Source organism: Excalfactoria chinensis, chromosome 7 (assembly GCF_039878825.1).
Source record: "Excalfactoria chinensis isolate bCotChi1 chromosome 7, bCotChi1.hap2, whole genome shotgun sequence".
In the NCBI taxonomy this organism is placed as follows: domain Eukaryota; kingdom Metazoa; phylum Chordata; class Aves; order Galliformes; family Phasianidae; genus Excalfactoria; species Excalfactoria chinensis.
Genome location: NC_092831.1, coordinates 32,288,768 through 32,307,544, shown reverse-complemented (window position 1 = coordinate 32,307,544; position 18,777 = coordinate 32,288,768). Strand labels below are relative to the sequence as shown.

Sequence of the window (18,777 nt, the reverse complement as noted above, 5' to 3'; positions counted from 1 at the left end):
ACTTCTCTGCTAAAAAGAGTTGGAATCATTCTGCAGCCCAGTAGATCACTTGAAATTGCAAAAAAAAATAATTTAATTAAAATGAATCATATGTTGTGAAACAACTCTTTAAGAAAAGGCACAGTAAGTGGGCATTTATGCCTAGCGATGGCAATGACTGCTCATTTGGAAATGATATCCTCATTGTGCATAGCAGGTGGCAAGCATTCAGTTTTACCAGGCAGAGAGTACGTTCCTTGGTGTGTACTCTGTATGTGCTGTTGTGGAAGGGAAGGCCTGGGAAGACATTGCAGCGCAGCTTAGAAAGGTCTGGGGGCAGAAAGTAGTTGGGCAGAGCCCAGTTTCAGGCTGGAGGCAGCAGGTCTCAGAAGGAACTACCTGTAACTCTCTGAGCATGGAATAACAAGGCCACATCTTTGAAGTGCTTATGTGGAAAACCGGCAATAGTTTGTAAATGTTTCAGGGCTGGCTAGCAGCCTTCTTGGTCTGTGCGTGTTTTCTAATGAGCAGATGCCTATGCTGTGTATGTATGTTACTGTTTTCTTTAGGAAGATTAGAAAATTGAGCTGGATTTGGAGGGTGCTTCCATAAATAATAATTAAACCAAATGAGCAGTTAAAAAGAACAGAGCAGGGCCAGCATTAGCACTGCTCTGGGGTATTTGCTTGTGGGAAAGACTCTGGATTGGTGGAAAAGTTATGATCTTAAAAATCAGAAGTTTGAAGAAAAATCATTTCTTGTTTTTTCCTCTTCTTTTTTTCTCCTGTTCTCCTTGTTTTTTGAAGCTTATTAGAAAAGTGATAATGTTTACTGGTGCATGCAGTATATCCGCATGCTTTAACTGCTGTAGCTTCTCTATAGCAATCTCTGATGACTCCAGCTTACCATCTAGTTTCACATGCCATTCTAGAATTGATCCAGTTTTACATCTACTCCTTTCTGCAAAATAACTTGTAGCAAACTGAGAGACTAATTTTGAGTGGTATTTATCACAGCTCTGCCCAGCATGATAACACTTTGTTTTTCATTCCTGATCTATTTTAATTACTGTTTTTTGAACATTTTTAGCCAACATCTACAGCTGAGCTGAAGAGCTGTTCCTTCTTTTGTTTCTTATTCACTACATTGTCATCCAGCTAACCAGATGCTCGTTATGTTGTATTCAGCTTTTGATTTTCTCGGAGATCTTAAAGGTGAAGTGGAAGTGTAACAGATGACTTGGGCTTTCTAGTACATTTTTCCCATGCTTTTTTGATTGAATTTTTTTAATAATCTGAAGGTTTCTCAGCTTGCTTTCCTGGTAGAATTTGTCATCACATTATATGTATGTGTGCATCCCTGCTGCCTCGCCTGTTCACATGCATGCCCAGTATCACTGCTGAATCTTAACCGTTTGCAGGCAGGATTGGCAGAACAGCACAGATGCCAAGTATGAATTATTCATAAACATAAGGAAATTTGACGCTAGGCTGAAGAGTGTGACTGTGACAGTGTTCCCTCAAAGGGGATGGTGGAAGGGAGATCTTAATAGGCGTCACCATTTATTTTTATAGATTAATACTGTCTTGTATAAAGGCACCAAGTTCAGGAAAAACTGTTGGAGCTTATTGGGAAAATTTTTGAACTTTGGGGTGAAAATCTGCAGAAAATGATCCTCCTTTATTTTCAGTTCTTACGAAATTACGGCCTAGAAATTGCCCTTCCATCTTAAAGCAACCACTAGGACACATTGCATTCTCCTTTCAGAACAGGACCATCTCAGTACTTTTGTCCAGTGCATCTTCTTATGAAGAATATATTTTCTAGGAATGGTAAAAAGGTGTTTGCTTTCTGAGTGGTTAGTTGAATATGTAAAAATACATTGCTCAATAATGGTGTTGATGTTATTTTACAGTATGGAAAACACTATAGGTCCTCAGTTAATGCTGTCAGAGTTCACTGCGAGCTAGTAGTAGTTGCACACGTGCTTTCTGTATAAAGGTATATTGATATCATGTCAAATATGTTCTTTCCTTCCAGAAATATTCTTTTGTTGCACTTCTAACAGATGTCCTGGAAATTGAAGTTAAAGACAAATTTGCCAAGAGCCGTCCGATCATCAAACGCTTTCTTGGGAAGTTAACCATACCAGTTCAGAGACTGTTGGAGAGGCATGCAATTGGGTAAATAAATACATCCTTAATGCTTGAGGGAGACTCAACGTCTGGGTTGCTGGCACAGAGCAGCCTTTTCTGGCTTACTGGCACAGCCGCAATTTGTATTGCAACTGTAGTAAGAAATTTAGTAGGAATTTTAATATCCTTACTGCCTAATTGGAAGATGGTGGTGTTTCTCACCCCGTTCTGAATGCATCTGTGCGTGTTTGCGTGTATGTTTCTCTGTAATTAGTTTCCAACTCTGGTATCTCTACACAAAACATTGTTACCATCACAAAAATGTTACCGTATAGCTCACCAACGTAGAAGCAGAGCGTTTTCATCACAGGGCTCTATAACTGTGTGCAAATTTCTTAGAACAAGCAAGTTTTATTTTCTCGCTTTTGTAACTCAGTTATTTTTAATTGTCAGCATAACAGTGAGAGATTTAATATCTATTCAACTAGCTGGTCAGAACTGCAAGGCTGTGAATCTTTATTTTTCAGTGCGGTGGTACTAACAAATTAAAATTGCCTTGTGTTATGAATAGAGCACTTACTGGACTCAAAATTAGTCTATTTTTAAAGTTGTTCATCTTTTGGGTAGCTAGCTGTTATGGTTTAGAGAAGAAACTCACTTGAAAATTTCTAAGCTGTTTTATACTTTGAGATAATTACCGGAGTAGGTATCAGCACAGTTAAGTAGATGATCAAAGCAGGCCACTGGAGAACCAGACCCACTTGAAAGAACCTGGGTCTCAGTGCATAGGCACTGTGATATTTTGCAGAGGTGAAGCAAATGGTTGGAGGTCTGCAAGAGATGCAGCAGCGTATGCAAATGTGTAGTTTTACATATAAAAAAAATGTAATAAGTTTAGGCTTTATTGTTCTTCTAAGTTCTGTGTTTTGTTTGGCAGCTTAAAAAAACAGTTTCTCAAAAGACAAAGAGAGGAACGGGGTTGTTCCAATGTATTTTGTATAGGACCGAACTCAAAGCACATGAGTTGCCATTAATCTTAAATGGCGTCTGGATGAAGCCTATGAGAAATGATGGTAAAAGAAAGTGACTGTATTCCTCGAGAGCTTAAGGGAAAGGCAGCATCACCAAGCTTTTGCACAAAAAGCAGGATATAAACAACTGGCCTCCTTTTTCACAGATATTCTCATCAAAGTAACAAGTTGCATAAGTGGAGAAAAGCAAATTCAGTTTGAAAACAGTTTTCAGCTTTAAGTTTCCAAAGTGGTAAGTAGAGTAAGAATACAAAGTAAAAGTAAAGTAAGTCAAGTAAGTATAAAATTGCAAGAGTAGCTTAAAATTCTGATGATGTCTTCTGATAATTTACTTTAAAAAAAAAAAAAAGAGAGAGAAAAAGTGCTTAAGTGCATACAATGTAACTTCACTAAGAAATGCTTCATCATCTCTGAGTTTCAGCAACTTATAGCATGTTGGAGAAAGCAGCTTTTTCTAATAAATTTGCACACTACTAGGCACTCAAAAATAGGAGGATGATGCTGGTTTAAATGTCTAGTTCAGGGATTTCATTTCCATGCTGTATCCCAAAATGTTTTGGGATATACTCTGGGATTCTTAGCATTGAGAAGTAAAGCCTGTTTGCTGCATTTGTCAGTTCTTGTTGGGTTTTTTTCCAACCAAAATTCTGGAAGACATTTCCTGTTTTCTTCTTCATACTTGTGTTTTGAATAGGAAAGGCAGTATAATAAATAGGTAGCAGGAATGTAGGTAAGTATTCAGTTTTGTTTTGCCATGCTGATGATGGAACTAACATTAAATCATTCTTAACGGGTTTTTTGCCTAATTATCTGTATTTTATTTGCCTCTTTATGTTTCTAAGGAGCGGACAATACAGACAGGAAGTAGAACTATACCATGTATATGATTAGTTGTTATCATTCTCTTATTTTTGGTCAAGTGAGTGAAACATGTCCTCTTCCTCTTCATTGTTATAATGTCAATAACAGTTGAAATCCTCTACTGGATTAAAGTGTGAGCTTGAAATACATAAATCAAAGGAATTACAGCACACCATATGCTTAACTTGCCTTTGCACATATCAGTATGAATGAAAAGGTGAAGTCCAGAACTTTTTAAAACTTTTTTTTAGGCAGATTGCAGTAGAATTTGGCCTACCTTTAACTGTTGGTATAGCTTAGAAGTTTTCATAGTGAGTTGGCCATTGTTCCCTTAAATTCCATGGAAAATAGCATATGTGAGTATAAGAATGATCAAGTATCGATTTAGCTCAGTCTGCAGCAGACATTATTTATGTCGTGGCTTTCTCTGATCTTGTATTGCCTGTGGCATTGTAAGCCTTATGTAAAAGATGTGGAAATCTTAACCAGCAATCATCTGAGGACACTCCCAAGGCCACCTGAAGAATTGCAATTGAATTACTGAGCAGTGAGTCTGTGATGCAGATTCAAGAAACACAGCTGTGATGATTAGAAGTCATGTGTTCCACAGACCAGTTTGGAGAGGCTGCTTTGCCTTAACTTAGCCACCCAGGGCTTTTTTTTTGCTCAAAGTGCTGTTTGCAGTTTAACTGCTGCAGCTTATCTCAGGAGTTGCCTTTCAGTCCATCGCTTGTTGCAGTAAGAATGCTCTCAGCAGAAAAGAGGTATTTGTACCAATATAAATGTAATTGCATAAATAGAACTGATTTCCCATGGAGATTTTCAGCAGCCCCCTCCTCCCTTTTCAGCTGTGTCAGGTGTGTGGAAGGTGATGGGAGCTGTAAATTCTGGCAGTGCATAGTAAGAATCTAGGATCTTATCCTAAGTTTAAAGCTGACACAGGTACCTAACCCAGTCTCAGTCCTGCTGAAGTCAATAACGCTTGAAGTATTTGATGTGGAAACTGAACATTAAAAGCTCTTCTAAATAACAGCGTGTTTAGGCAGATACAGAAATGCTTTATTGAATGAGAACTAAAATGTGAAGTTATTTGGCTTTTGTTTTACCATCGAAGCCACAAGGGGGCAGAAGGCTTTCAAAAAGTAAAGGTTTTTGTTAATAATAAAACAGTTTTTTTCGTTGGAGGGAGGAGAAGGTAAAGAAAAAGGATCCTTCGCAGTGTGGTTTGTTTTGGAATTGAAAACAGATCTAGAAATGCGTGAGAAATCCTGGAACATGATATATATTTGAAAAATACAGCCATTTGTTTGGCTCTTTTATGTGTTAACAGACAATATGTTACATATATATGTTTGTATATTTATATGTTTGTGCTTTTCCGCGCAAGCCAGTGTTTGTGGTTAATTTTAAAAGTGTAGTAGAAGTTGCTTTCTATCACACTGGCTCTACCTGATAAGCACTTCTAATTTAGAATGTTGGAAAAATAAAACCAGTTAAAATGTGAAAAAAACAAGCATGAGGCAAAAAAAAAAACCCACCCAACCCCAAAGCCAACCATGCTTTTATTTTTGCAGAGACCAGATTCTCAGCTATAATCTTGGCAGAAGGCTCCCAGCGGATCATGTCAGTGGATATCTCCAGTTCAAAGTGGAAATCACATCTTCTGTTCATGAAGGTGAGAATTTGGCAGTGACCTGGGTCTCCTAACAGTTACGTGAAGAGAATTTTTGTATATTTGTATTTCTAAGATTACCTATCAAAATTAAGTGTTTCATTTGGTTATGGGGCCTCTATTATTGCTTTCTGCTTGTGGGAATCATTTTTTAGATGTTTTGGATATGACTTTGGAGATTATATTTCCAAAACACCAACGTTCATCCATTTATCCTGGGTAGATTCCCATTCCTTACAGTAGAAAAGTCTGACTTACTCAAAATAACTGTAGCGAATAGAATTCGATATCCATGCACAGTTTGTGATTTTTAATGTGGTCTCGGATGTTGGTTCGCATGCTGCTAAGGACAACCGGTTTTATGTAAATCCCCCTGCTGGGTATAAGAGCAATGCTGTAGAAAACTGGTTCCTTGTTTTTTGTGATGTTTCTTTGACAGTTTGGCAAGATGATTGTCAATTGAAATGGTCCTTTGAAAGCAGAATGGAAGTAATATTTCATAGCTGTGAAATTTTGTTGAAGACTGGGATAGATTTGTATGGAGAAAATTCTGTGGTTGCTGTGATCGTGGTCTGTGATTGTGGTGGTACTGTAGATATCTGCATTATTTTAACTGCATTTTCTTCACTTAGTTGTCTGATTAAAATAAGCCTATGTTTTGAAAGATGTGTATTTTTATATCCCGTCTGTGATGCTGCAAAAGTAGAATGAGCTGATGGTGGCTGCATTACATGTTTCACATTCAATCTTTGTGTCCCTGCAGATGCGTCACCAGAAACAGTTGGCACTTTGCTAGGAGTGAACTCTGTAAATGGAGACTTGGGCAGCCCATCTGATGATGAGGACATGCCAGCAGGACATCACGATACTTCCACAGTGTGTTCCAATGGTCCAGTCCTTGAGGAATCTTCCGGAGAAACAATCCAGAGACATCCTTTAAGGACTAGTGCAACACTAGAAACAGATCAGGATGAGTTAACCTCTGGTGCTTCGAGATCGTCACCAACAAGAGGTCGCCAGGACTCACTGAATGACTATCTAGATGCAATAGAACACAGTAATCATCCCAGACCTGGGACGTCTGCCTGTGGTGAACGTCCACGTGGAGCCTCCCCAAAACTGAGGAGTAGCTTCCCTACTGACACAAGACTTAATGCAATGCTTCACATTGACTCAGATGAGGAGGAGCATGAGCTACATCAAGACCTGGGTTTCCCATCTTCTTTGGAAGATGATGGTGGCTTAGTAATGCTTAATGGTGCTACAAGAAATGTTGAAAGAAATGGTTTAAGTTACTCATCCGATCAGGTAACACAAGGGCCTGCAGAGAATGGAAATGTTTCAGCCTCTGAAGCTCCTTTGCCCTCAACTGATGAGCAGCCGGAGAGTCTCCCAGAGCTTCTGCCATCGCAGTTAGTTGAAGGTGAAAGCCTGCAAGGCTCTCAAGGTGAAACACCAGCAGACCAGGCTGGCGGCGACTCAGATGCTGTGCAGGAGGCAGAGCAGCCTGCCAGTAGTACAGATGCAGGAGCTGCCGATGCTGCTGCTGGGAGCAGAAGGGGTGTTAGTGAGACAGAATCTATTGATCAAGGGTCTGAACCTTCCCAGCTGTCCTCAGAAACCGAGCAGAGTGATCCTGCTCGTACAGAAAGCGTCAGTGAGGCTAGCACCCGACAGGAAGGGGAGAGCGATGTGGAAGGGGCAGACAGCTCTTGCAATGAAAGCGCAACCGTGCGACGTTCCTCAGTTGAAATGCGCTGTTCTTTTGAAAGTGCCAGGTTTCCTGAGACTCCAGCATTTTCTTCTCAGGAAGAGGAAGAGGGAGCTTGTGCCGCTGATGTGGCCAGGACTGAGCCAGCTGCTGAAACACAGGACTCTCCGAGTACTTCTGGTTCTTTGCCTGCAGTACAGTTACCTCAGGGGGAAGTACAGGAGGCTGAGGGAGGTGAATTACAAGACCAAGAGGATGCAGAAGAAATCTGGCAAAGAAGAAGCCTGCAGGCAGCAGCTGCCAACAGCCAGTCTCAGGATGAAGAAACAGAAGGAGCCCAAGCAGCTTGTGAGGGTGCCACGGCAGAGGTTGGAGGAGCTACTGGAGGTAACAACTGTAGGAGGCACTTCATGAAGTGACCTTTCTGCAGTCAAAAATATGATTCAAAAGCAAACATCTGAAGATAAAGATCTTGACTTTTCCATTTTGTTATCCCTCAAGGTTTGTCTTCCTTTGAGACATGCCTTTGTTTAACAGGCTCTTGGGGTTTTGATGTTACAAAAATCATCAAAACTGAAATATTTCATAACAAGACATTTGTTTTGTAATTGGATATATTTTAATTCTTCAGAGAGTGCTGAGAAGGAAAATGAAGGGGCGGAAAGCATTTCACAATATTATCTTGCTTGCTAAACAAAATGGCAATTGGGGTGTCATAGGTGGATTCCAAAACTATATAATGCAATCTAGAATTCATACACAGATCTTTTGTTCAACATATTTATAGGGGGAAGAAAATATATATAAAAGCACATAAGGATAGGTAAAAAAAAAAACCAAAGAAAAAGAGTTACTTGAGTCACAAATTCTGCACCAGGAATCTCAGAGAGCTGTGATTTTGTTGTTGGGGGGAGGAATGAGGTAAGCACAAATAAATTCTCTTCCTTAAACCCTGCAAGTATGTTTACTTCTGTATTGGCTACGGTTATACCTGTCTGTGGGAGAAAAATCATAGGTCTATTCATTTCTTCCCCCCCATAAGCAACTCTCTGATTTGGAAGAATAATTTAGGTAGTAAAATAACAAATACAATACAACACATTCTTTTACATCATTTTCTAGGCATTTAAGACTCTTTACTAGTAGTCAAATCCTACCTAATCAGTGTTGCTGCACCAAGGAAAATCAATGAGCAGTTTCACCTCACACCAGGTTTCTGTGATGGCCCTGTCCTTTGCTGGGATATGGCTTGGGTGCACATGGCTGTCTGTGCTCTGGTTTCTGTTTGTCACAGGGGGATTCATTGTGCCCCAAGACATGATGTTTTCTGGTCAAGAACTGCAGAATATGTCAGAGAAAGCACCCTGAACTGTAGGCTTGATTTAGTTTGCCAGAAAAGCCAATGACACTTAGGTGTACTCTAAAATGTCGTAGTCCTGCAGAAGTTTTAGCATGTCTTGTTCACTTGAGAGACAATTGTAGGTTTTCCCCACATTGACCAAGACATAACTTGTGGGCATTTTGATTCTAGGTGCTCAAGCCAATGGCCATCAGCCCTTGAGGTCACTGCCTTCAGTACGCCAGGATGTGAGCCGGTACCAGCGAGTGGATGAGGCACTGCCACCAAGTAAGTCCCTCATAATTTAATGAAGACACAAGCTGCCAGAATGCCATTAATGAGGTCTCATTATGTTTCATTTTTAAATGTGAGAGCTGCAAGTGAACATCTGAGTAGCTCTAAATGAGGAAGGGTGATGATTAAGTGTGGTGCTGTTCCCATGGAAGGCATTGTGCTCAATCTGCAAACTATCAGGAGGTGTGATGATAATTATACCTGATGTATACAGACTTGATAAGCAGAATTTGCAGAATATTAGGAGGGCCGACGAAACGTGGAGCAGCGATGATCTGTTTAGTATTAGATACCTAAAAAGGTGGAATGGATTAAAAACTCACGTCCTTGTAGCAGGACACAGATAGAAACATGCATTGGAATGTCAGGGTGATGAGAATATTTCGCTTCCTGCTGGTTCTCTTATTAGCAGTGCATATAACAAAATAGTCCTCTGCACAGATCCCGAAGTTAATTAACTGCTGCCTCAATAAACCAGAATTAATTTTAACAAAAGAGTGCCTGGGAGACATATACTTCATTTGAATTTTTATCATTTTCATTCTGACAATGAGAGAGAGCATTATGGAAGATCAGATGCGGTAAGTTAAGAATGCATGGAGATAACCTCTATAGTACCATGGTTGTGCTTTTCAGAAGCAAACTATACACTACAATATTTACTTGGGAAACACCTGGTGATATTAATGGAGAAGGTTTGGCTGTGTGGAATTGGAACGTGTGTGACATTGGCTGGGACTTTACACAGTCACGCACAGGCATATATGGTTACACACCAGCATACACACCTTGAAAATCAAAGCCCAGTGCCACGGTTGTGGTAATCATTCATCTGTTATTGTGAATGAAGTCTTAAATACTAATTGCTTCCAAGATTTTGTTTTTCTCCCCAAAACTCTGCCCAGAACAGCTCTATACAGCAAGACGTGCCTTGTATGTCTGTCTAGAACGTGTAACACTATGCTTTAGCATTCCTAGGGAAAGATCAACAAATAACAAGACACACCCTTGATTAAATACAGGTTTAAAGTTCAGCAAGCTGAGCTCTTTGTAACACTGTTGGTGGCAACAGTTTTACTATGGGGAGATATCCTTGTCCATCACAATAGTGATGGAGGTGTTTATTTACTTCACGTTCCCCACCATCATGGCCAGTGCTAGTCTTCTTATGTTGTCTGTAGTTTGTGTAGCAAAACCAGCATTATAGTTATTGCTTGCACAATGAGGTGAATTTGCTACTATAATTGCAGAATCTGCAATTCTGGAACACGCTTTTAGTGTATGAAGGTGTTTGATAACTATAATTGTTCATCTTCTCTGGCAACACTGCTTATTTATATCATAGGTACATACAACACCCAGGAAGAGCACTGGCATCTGTTTCATTACTGCTGCTTTTAGCTGGGGAAAATCAGTGACAGGTGTCAAGCTTTGCAAGATTTCTGACATTTGGGCATTGGCTTATTGTGCTAGAATAAGCCTCAGAGATCTCATCTTTAAATGCTTCAGTCCAAGAGAATTAGATGAAATATATATGTATATAAAGATATTTTTTTCTAGGACAATCACTGTTTATCGAGGGCTCGTTTTTATTCATTTCTCTGTGCAGTTACACGTGGGTTCCATAGAACCCATGGAGGGTTCTGAGAGTGTTTGACTTAGGGGATAAAATGAGGGAAAAGCTGTGTCTTTTAACCCTTCAGTGAGAAAGTTTTGTGCTTAAATCTTGTAAAGGATATAATAAAAAAGTAAATCAAATGCTGAAATAAGGCTCAGACTCCCCATAGTTCACAGTATTTTATTACTACATAGACTGGGAGGCTCGAATTGACAGCCACGGACGGATATTTTATGTTGACCACGTGAACAGGACAACAACTTGGCAGCGACCCACAGCCCCTCCAGCCCCACAGATTCTCCAGAGATCAAATTCCATACAGCAAATGGAACAGCTGAATCGCCGGTAAGAGTTACCATTATTGTTTGTGAGTTGTGTGTTTGCAAAACTTCACTTATCACTGTAAGATGGAGCACAAAGACTAGGCCCCACTTGCTACTGCAGCTGGCCATGTATGTTTATTCTTACGTGACTGTTCCTTTTAGATTGCATATGGGCTTCTGAACCTATCATGTTTCACCCTTGTTTGAGAGCTAACAAAAATCTGCTAATGATTTTCAGAAATTCAAGATGCTTATAATACTAAAAGAGGTCAGTATGCGTTAACCTACATGGCAGAAAAGTGGGGCAAGCCTAACTTTATCGCTAGAGTCCCTCAGAGCTCGAGTTGGATCATAGTTACCATATAGTACATATAAAGTCCAGTTTTCTAACCCTAGGTATCAGAGCATCCGCCGAACAATGACTAATGACAGGCCTGAAGAGCAGACAAGTGCGGTGGATGGAGCTGGAGAGGAGACTGACTTTCACCATTCTAATGCAGGTAAAAACAAATGAATCACTAAAGGGAGCACTCATCTCACAGATGATTTAGTTATTGACATAGAGCAGGACATAATTCCTGCTCCTGGACTTCTGGGTTATGACACAACCTGTTTGATGTGCTGAGGAGATGAATGTGAGAGTCAGAGCCTTTTTCTGTCAATGTCTGACTGGGTAAAAACATAGACAGGTCATTAACAGAGAGAGTATAAAATAGCATGGTCTGAGTTACAAATTTTATGGGTTGCCACATTCTGTATTGTGATACAGGACAAGAAAGGACTAGAATTCTTTCTTCTCCTGATCCTTAGTTATTGATCATCTACCTGGTGTTAACTTTGCAAACGAAGACATGAGGAAAGATCTTTTTAAAATACACTTTGAGCATTATTCCCTGAGCATTATCCCACTACAACTTTACTGATAAATGTACCAAGTTACCTTGTTAGTCTCTTTTGTAGCTGCATGACATTTTGGTCACTGTCTGCAGATTCTCAATATATTCTCTCATAATCCTCCTTTCTAAGTTCATCTATCGCCTGAGCAATGCCAACCATTCTTGCACTTCAGGTCACTGCAGGACCTGTGATTTGGCCAGATGCCCCTTTTTCTTTTTTTTAATTCTACCCAGGCCTTTTCCTTTTCTTTGTTCATGTGCAGTTTGGGCCTTTGCAGAAGCAGCTAGATGATTTGTTATGCCTCTAACAAATGAATTTGAAGCAAAATTCAGCCTAATCAGCAAATTCAACTGAATAAGCCTTTCATAAAACAAATTAGCAAGCCTCTCAACTGCAAAAAAAATCCACCCAGTTTGACACATCCTGGTTTACAGCTTGCCCATCTAAGACAGTGGACCTATGAGTAGCACGTCCCAGCATAGTCCAGGATGTGAGAGGTGATTGTTACACACACAGGTTTTGTACCGAGCAGCTGGGTGATGCTCCCAGCCCAGGTATTCAGGTAGAGCTTCAGGAATCCTTATGGTACACTCCTGTCACTACATAGACACCGGAGCATTTGGGAATGTGCTGTTTTAGGACTGGTTTTTCAAATTCTTGTTTTTTTTCTCACCTACTTTCCCTTTATTTATTGCCTTTCCATTTTCTGGTTTCCTCTTATGTGAGGGTTGAACTCCTTTAGATCCCTTATTCCCTTCTTTTTCCCATAGTGATTAGTCATCCAAGTTTTGAGTGTCACTCATTCTTTTCCTCCCCTTTATTATTATTATTTTTTTAAATTAAAGTTTATTCTTATTTTTTCCATTAGAGTTTCACTCACTGCCTTTCTTCTCCTTTTTCTGCCTGTGGGTTATTCTTTTATATCCATGGTAGCAGTGTTTTATGTGATTAATGTTCATTTGATGGGGAATTGTGTAAATACCACGGTGCGTAAAAGAAAGAAACAGTGATGTATAGAAAATGGCATCCATTTTGGAGTTAAATCACCGGAGGCCCAGTCTGAATGTACCATTTTTCAATTACTTTGAAATGTGCATCCAAACCTGCTATTGATTTTTCTAAGGTGGTTAGGAAAATCACGCTCTAGACAATATTGCACGTTATGTAGTTTCAGTTCCTGATACTGTTGAGAAATCACACTTAAACAGTTGCTAGGAGAAGACCCAAATGTTTACTCCGAATTGAATGTGAAAGGTACTTCTGTGGCAACCTGTTTTTAACTTACATAAGCTGCTTAAATATTTTAAGTACCGTGTCAGGATCAGAGCCGAATTACTGGCGGTGACTTTTTAATTGGAAGAAAGATTGAAACATTTTTAAGTGTACAATGACTTCTGTATGAATTGGTCAGCACTGATGAAACAACTGTTGTCTGCCTACAGCTACAATATAGCATTGTAGGCTTGAGGCAGGGACCATCTTTGCAATTTACTTTTAGGCATGTGGTTGGTAACCAAAATAAGAGAATTACTTTTAAAAATGAGTTTATTATTAAATGATTTTTCACCAAGAGCAACAAATTAGGTCTTCTAAGTACAAATTCTGGTGTTAGAAGCATTTTGGGTGCGCTTATGTGGGTAATGAAACCAATAGAATTGTATACCCGCTGTTCTTTTTTTTTTGTGTGTGTAACTAATCAATGTTTGCAGTAGTGTTTTGGTAATATTTATTACTGGAGTTGTGAATTGTCATTCACTTTGCTGTTAGATTTTCGAAGAGAGAATGTGCTGCCTCACTCTACCTCCAGATCCAGGCTTACTTTGTTGCTCCAGTCTCCCCCTGTGAAATTTCTTATCAGCCCAGAGTTCTTTACAGTGCTGCATTCTAACCCTGTGAGTACAGTCTGTACAGGTGAAAGACTTTCATAAATACATCTTTATATATGTAGATGTTTTGCATGCAGAGGTGCTGCTCAGTGTTTGAAGGTGAAATATTGGTAGTACGTAGGGAAGCTGGATTAATTTGAAGCACTCATCATCCTTGCAGTTGGTGGGCTGCCAGAGAAGTCCTATTTGGTATTAGACCTTGTAAGTTTTTTGTTTTTTACCCAGCTGTGCATCTTTTTTAGTATACCATACTGACTTGTTTATTGAAGCAATAGCTTTATTATTATGTTCTTCAAAGACTGATGGACTTGTTTTGAATGAAAATGGAGTTTCTGTTTTATGGTCATTTTGCTTGCTCATTTGTATCCCCCAAATTACCTGATTTATATCAAAATATTTCGGAGATCACAGTGAACAAGAAGACATTTTAGTAGGTGTTCTCTTTTTCTCTTTTCCCTGTTTTCCTTCTCATAAGGAATATATACTATGAACAGATATAATGAATGAATAATTTATTGTCTGCAGGCACATTAGTAAATTATCCAGTTGTTTTTTTTTTTAAATTACTGATAGATTTTAATTCAGTTGTGACACGCCTGTGCATGTCTGAAAATTCTACTTGGAGTATGCATCTTTATCTTCAGTACTTGAAATAAGGCAGAGGCAGGTAAGACCTCTGGCCAGAGAACAAAGGTAGGAGCATGGAGTGATTTAGGTAGCAGCACACTGTGATAGAAGGACCTGTGTTTTAGCTTCTGTCTATTGCCACCTCTGAGGCAAAGACCTGCTGTGTGGTGGGCTGTTTTTTTTTTCCTGGAGTAAAAGAGTGTAACCTGTTTATTTTTCCCTTCTATTTAAAGTTTTCGTTATTCCTCGATGCTCTCTTTTTTTACTGTTTCATTTGAATTTTATTAGATAAATTAATATGGGCTTGCAATTATAGGATTCTTTCATTGCCTCTTTTTGAAAAATCTATGGATTTATGTGTAATTGTGGTAAGTTCTACAAGCATGTTTCTTTGTTCTGCATAAAACCTTACCAGCTTTATGACTGTTCTATAGCTATGTTTGACTTGTTATTGCAGAAGCCTTAGAAGCCTATGAGATGTTATGAAATTCTTCACAGTTCATGGGACAAGTGTTGTAGATGGAGTCCTAATTAGTGTATTCTACACTTTAGTGAAGTTCATATGCATCAAGAAAAGACAATGGCAAAACAAGGGACGCTTATTCTAAAACCATAGGAGGACCAATTTCTGATAGTGCTGCATAGTTGGAAATAATCTTTTTTTTTAGAGTGGAAGTGTTGTCTTTTGTAATAAAATAATGGCTGTTACGTGTTTTTCAGAGTGCCTACCGCATGTTTACAAATAACACGTGTTTGAAGCACATGATCACCAAAGTCCGGCGGGACACCCACCATTTTGAGCGCTACCAGCATAATCGTGATTTGGTGGGCTTCCTCAACATGTTCGCTAACAAACAGCTGGAGCTGCCAAGAGGCTGGGAAATGAAACATGACCATCAGGGCAAGGTAACTGTGACACACTTATATCTCTTTTCGGTGTGTGGTTTTTGGATGTTGTAGTGTTAAGATTCATCTTAATGTTCTTAGAAGGAATGTGAATGCCCACGATTCCCCAGTGTACGTAAAGATGCATATTTTTCCTTTTTCCCTCTTTCAAAACAAGACTGGAATTTCTTATCTATGCTGGCAAAACATTATGCGAGAGGAAAAGGAGACTGAGAAGTAAATATTCATCAGTATGAGAAATATTAATAGAATATCTATAGTCTTTTCACTCTGAAATAGGTCACTTAGATTCTCTTGGAGGTTTTAAAATTGTTCTGAAAATAATTATTTAGTGTAGAAACACAAGCAGGTCGGTAATGTGCTTTAGAGTTCTGCCTTTGTACTCAGAGGAAAGTTTAAATGTAAGCTTACTTAATTTCTTTTTATCTATGGAATTTTATTGAGTTATTGTAGGTTGTTTGTACTAGCTTTCTTCTTTAACTGTCAACCTCAGCATCTCAAGTAAAATCCATTAGCATGTATTATTTGGTCTTTTTCTTTCAATGTGTAACAGTTTTCCTAGGTAAATCCTCTATCCAAATGCTAAGTAATTCCAGCATTCATCAGATTCTGAGATAATATTAGTGCATGTGCGATAGCCGTAGGGATACTTGGTGTGTCGACTGTGTGTTGCTTAACCACGCAGAAACTGTGTAGGAAGTTTCATTAATTAATGAAGATCTTGAATAGTTGCAAGTTCTGCAAAACAAATGCTACTTCTGGAATTCTAATAAAATATTGTAAAATCAGAGAAGAACAGGCGCATTTTTATAGTAATATAATTTTGATGTAAATTCAAACCAGTGTATCCTTGCTTTCTAGAATATGGTTTTCTTTGCAGAAGTTAGGAAGGTTAAAAATAGACTGTGATTAATTTGTGAGGAAGTGATAAGGCTTATCAGTTTGTGTGAGAAGTCCTAAGTAGGACTACAGGCACACTAAGCTTATCAGTTCTTATGTTATCAGTCCTGGTACGCTGTCCATATAAATAATGATCTTGATGCTTGATAAGATTGTAGCCAAGTTCTGAATGGAAGGCTAGAAAAAGAACTTGAGGATTGTTTTCAACTTGTATTTATTAACTTTGGAAAGCACCGTGTTTTTCCTTTAGAAACCCTGTTAGGGATGTGCAGTTATGTTAACCTCGTTATCTGCCTCTTTTCTGTTCTATGTCATCCTTGTTTGTTTGTATGGATTTTCAGAGGTTGGTTCTGTCCTAAAGAAAATGACAATTACAATTGACTTATATAGGTGCCCCATTTAGAAATTAGGTCTGTGGCTTTCACGTGCTGTGTTTGCTAACAGTGAGGTTATGACAAACGTTTATCAGTGAGAAGAAGCACTGAATAAATCCCCACTGAGATTTCTTCACTTGGAATTAAGCTCACTGTTATTCATGCTCTTTATGTTGAGTTGTCTTCAGCACAAACAGTGCATGTGGCCAGTAGGACAGCTATGTGGAAACATGTTTGATGAGACCAAACAAAACTGAGTCTGCATTTATTAAAGCATAAGCTTAAGTGGCTATTAATCATGCCACAATACATAATTGCATCTCCTTTCTTGCTATTCTTTCCTCCTGAGATGATGTTTGACATCCACACCTTGGTCAGGTGCACAGAGCATGATCCAGCCTTGAAAGTCTCCAGGGACTTCCAACCACTCTGCCCCAGGGTTACTATGGCCAAAGTGCAGGACCTGGTACTTGATCTTGTTGAACTTCATCCCACTGGCCTCATCCCAAATAAATAATAATAAAAGGGTTTTTGTTTGTTTTTTAATCTTTCTATTATGAAATTGTAATTGATTATTTATGTCTTGAATAGGAAGAAAGGTATTTTAGCAAGCTTCATATACTTTTAACGTGAAAGATAACTTAGGCAGTTGTTGATGTGTAATGGCTAAATTACTGTTTTAGCACTACTCACCTTAAGTCATTCACTTCAGGCATCGTAAATTCATGAATTATAACTGAATGAATTCATATGTAATGAATTTCTTGCAAAGGAGATTGAGAGATTCACTGTGTTTTGAGCTGTGCGCCAATATCCACATTGAGGCTCTAATGATTGTCTTCAGTAAAGCTTTAAAGTATTATTTTTGGCTCTAGTTTGAGTAAGCTGCTACTAGCTGGTCTGCAAGCATTCGTAGTTAATAAGATATGCTTGTCTTAAACTTGGTGTTTAAGGTTAGTTCTTTATTTAAATGTAATGTGAAGGAGCCTACATACAGTGTTAGACTGCTGTATTAACTCAAAGTGCTGTTTAGAGCAGCTGTAGATAGTACTTCTTCCACTATTTTATTGCTACTTTTTTTTTTTCCTTAGTGATTTCACGGTATAGTGTTGACGTAATGAAAGCAACCTTAGGTTTGCTGAGTGTTCCTCATAGCTTAGAAATATACATAGACCAGACTAGGAAAAAAAAAAAGTAGTGGATACACGAGTATAAAACAAACAAAGCAACCAATTGTTAGTAAGTGAAATAAACCTATAAATCAGGAGCAGATAGTTCAGAAAGCCTGGATACGTTGCAGCAGCTTCTTTCAATCATTTGCCAGGTCTCAAACCAGAGTTTTGGAATGGCTTTCTATCTGCTTTTCTTCTGGTTTCATGTTCTGTTATGTTCTTGTGCTGAAGGTGATGGCATCATTTGTTAAGGTAAACAAAAGTCCTGCATCACACTCAAAGATTGCAGTTAAAACTGTAGTGTTTTTTTTTTGTTTTTTTTTTATGCTGTGTTGTTTGTGAATTGTGGAACACTGTCTCTAACTGTCTCATCTGAACAGAACAGGGTTCTCTGGTGTTCAGGAGATGTGGTTCACCACTTTCATACCCAGATCTTAGGTTCAGGCCATCACTGTTATGGCTATAGGAGTCTTGCTGCCCTCTTCCGAAATGTTTTTGAGGTCTTGCAGATTTGGTGTCTTTCCTGTCTCTCCCAGCCACAATTTGCAGCTCCTTACACTTCTTCTTTGTTGGGATTGGGAAATACTAATATTATCTCCCACCACTGACCACAGCAAGATTGAGTTGCCGTGTAGCATTGGCGCACTGGTTTGCCTACTTACTTTCATGGCAGTCACAAGAACTCTGTTTTCTCTATCCTGTCTGTACTAAGCAGCCTGAATAATGATTTGATGAATACTGTAGGTTGCTGTGAGATCCAGTTCTGCACTACTCTTGTCCCTGGTGGGCTGACTAAGGTTATAAGAAGCAGCAAGGAAACAGACAAAAGAGAATAATTTTGGCCTGGACCAGTTCCCCAGCAGGGTTCACTGCGTGGCCATGCAAACACTTGTGCCAGCACAAGGCAGGAGGGGGGTGCACAAGGGATGAAACAAGTGGTCAGGGTGGGGGAAGATGGGAATGTTTCTTTTGCTGACACCACAGGACTGGATTGTTTATGAAACTGTGGTCAAAGTACCTCATTGGTATCACAAATAGAAATGACTCCAGCA

At 39.1% G+C, this 18,777-nt stretch overlaps 1 protein-coding gene across 4 annotated transcripts in view; it reads left to right on the top strand.

The window, feature by feature from the left end:
- The window catches only part of HECW2 (HECT, C2 and WW domain containing E3 ubiquitin protein ligase 2), a 119,064-nt gene that overhangs the window by 69,224 nt on the left and 31,063 nt on the right, over window positions 1-18,777 (top strand). For all 4 annotated transcript variants that reach the window (XM_072342268.1, XM_072342266.1, XM_072342267.1 and 1 more), the window contains exons 7-14: window positions 2,020-2,162; window positions 5,581-5,681; window positions 6,442-7,776; window positions 8,921-9,016; window positions 10,835-10,985; window positions 11,360-11,463; window positions 13,628-13,752; window positions 15,094-15,279. In XM_072342268.1, coding sequence (XP_072198369.1) covers window positions 2,020-2,162; window positions 5,581-5,681; window positions 6,442-7,776; window positions 8,921-9,016; window positions 10,835-10,985; window positions 11,360-11,463; window positions 13,628-13,752; window positions 15,094-15,279 — 2,241 coding nt within the window. The remainder of the gene's footprint in view (window positions 1-2,019; window positions 2,163-5,580; window positions 5,682-6,441; window positions 7,777-8,920; window positions 9,017-10,834; window positions 10,986-11,359; window positions 11,464-13,627; window positions 13,753-15,093; window positions 15,280-18,777) is intronic.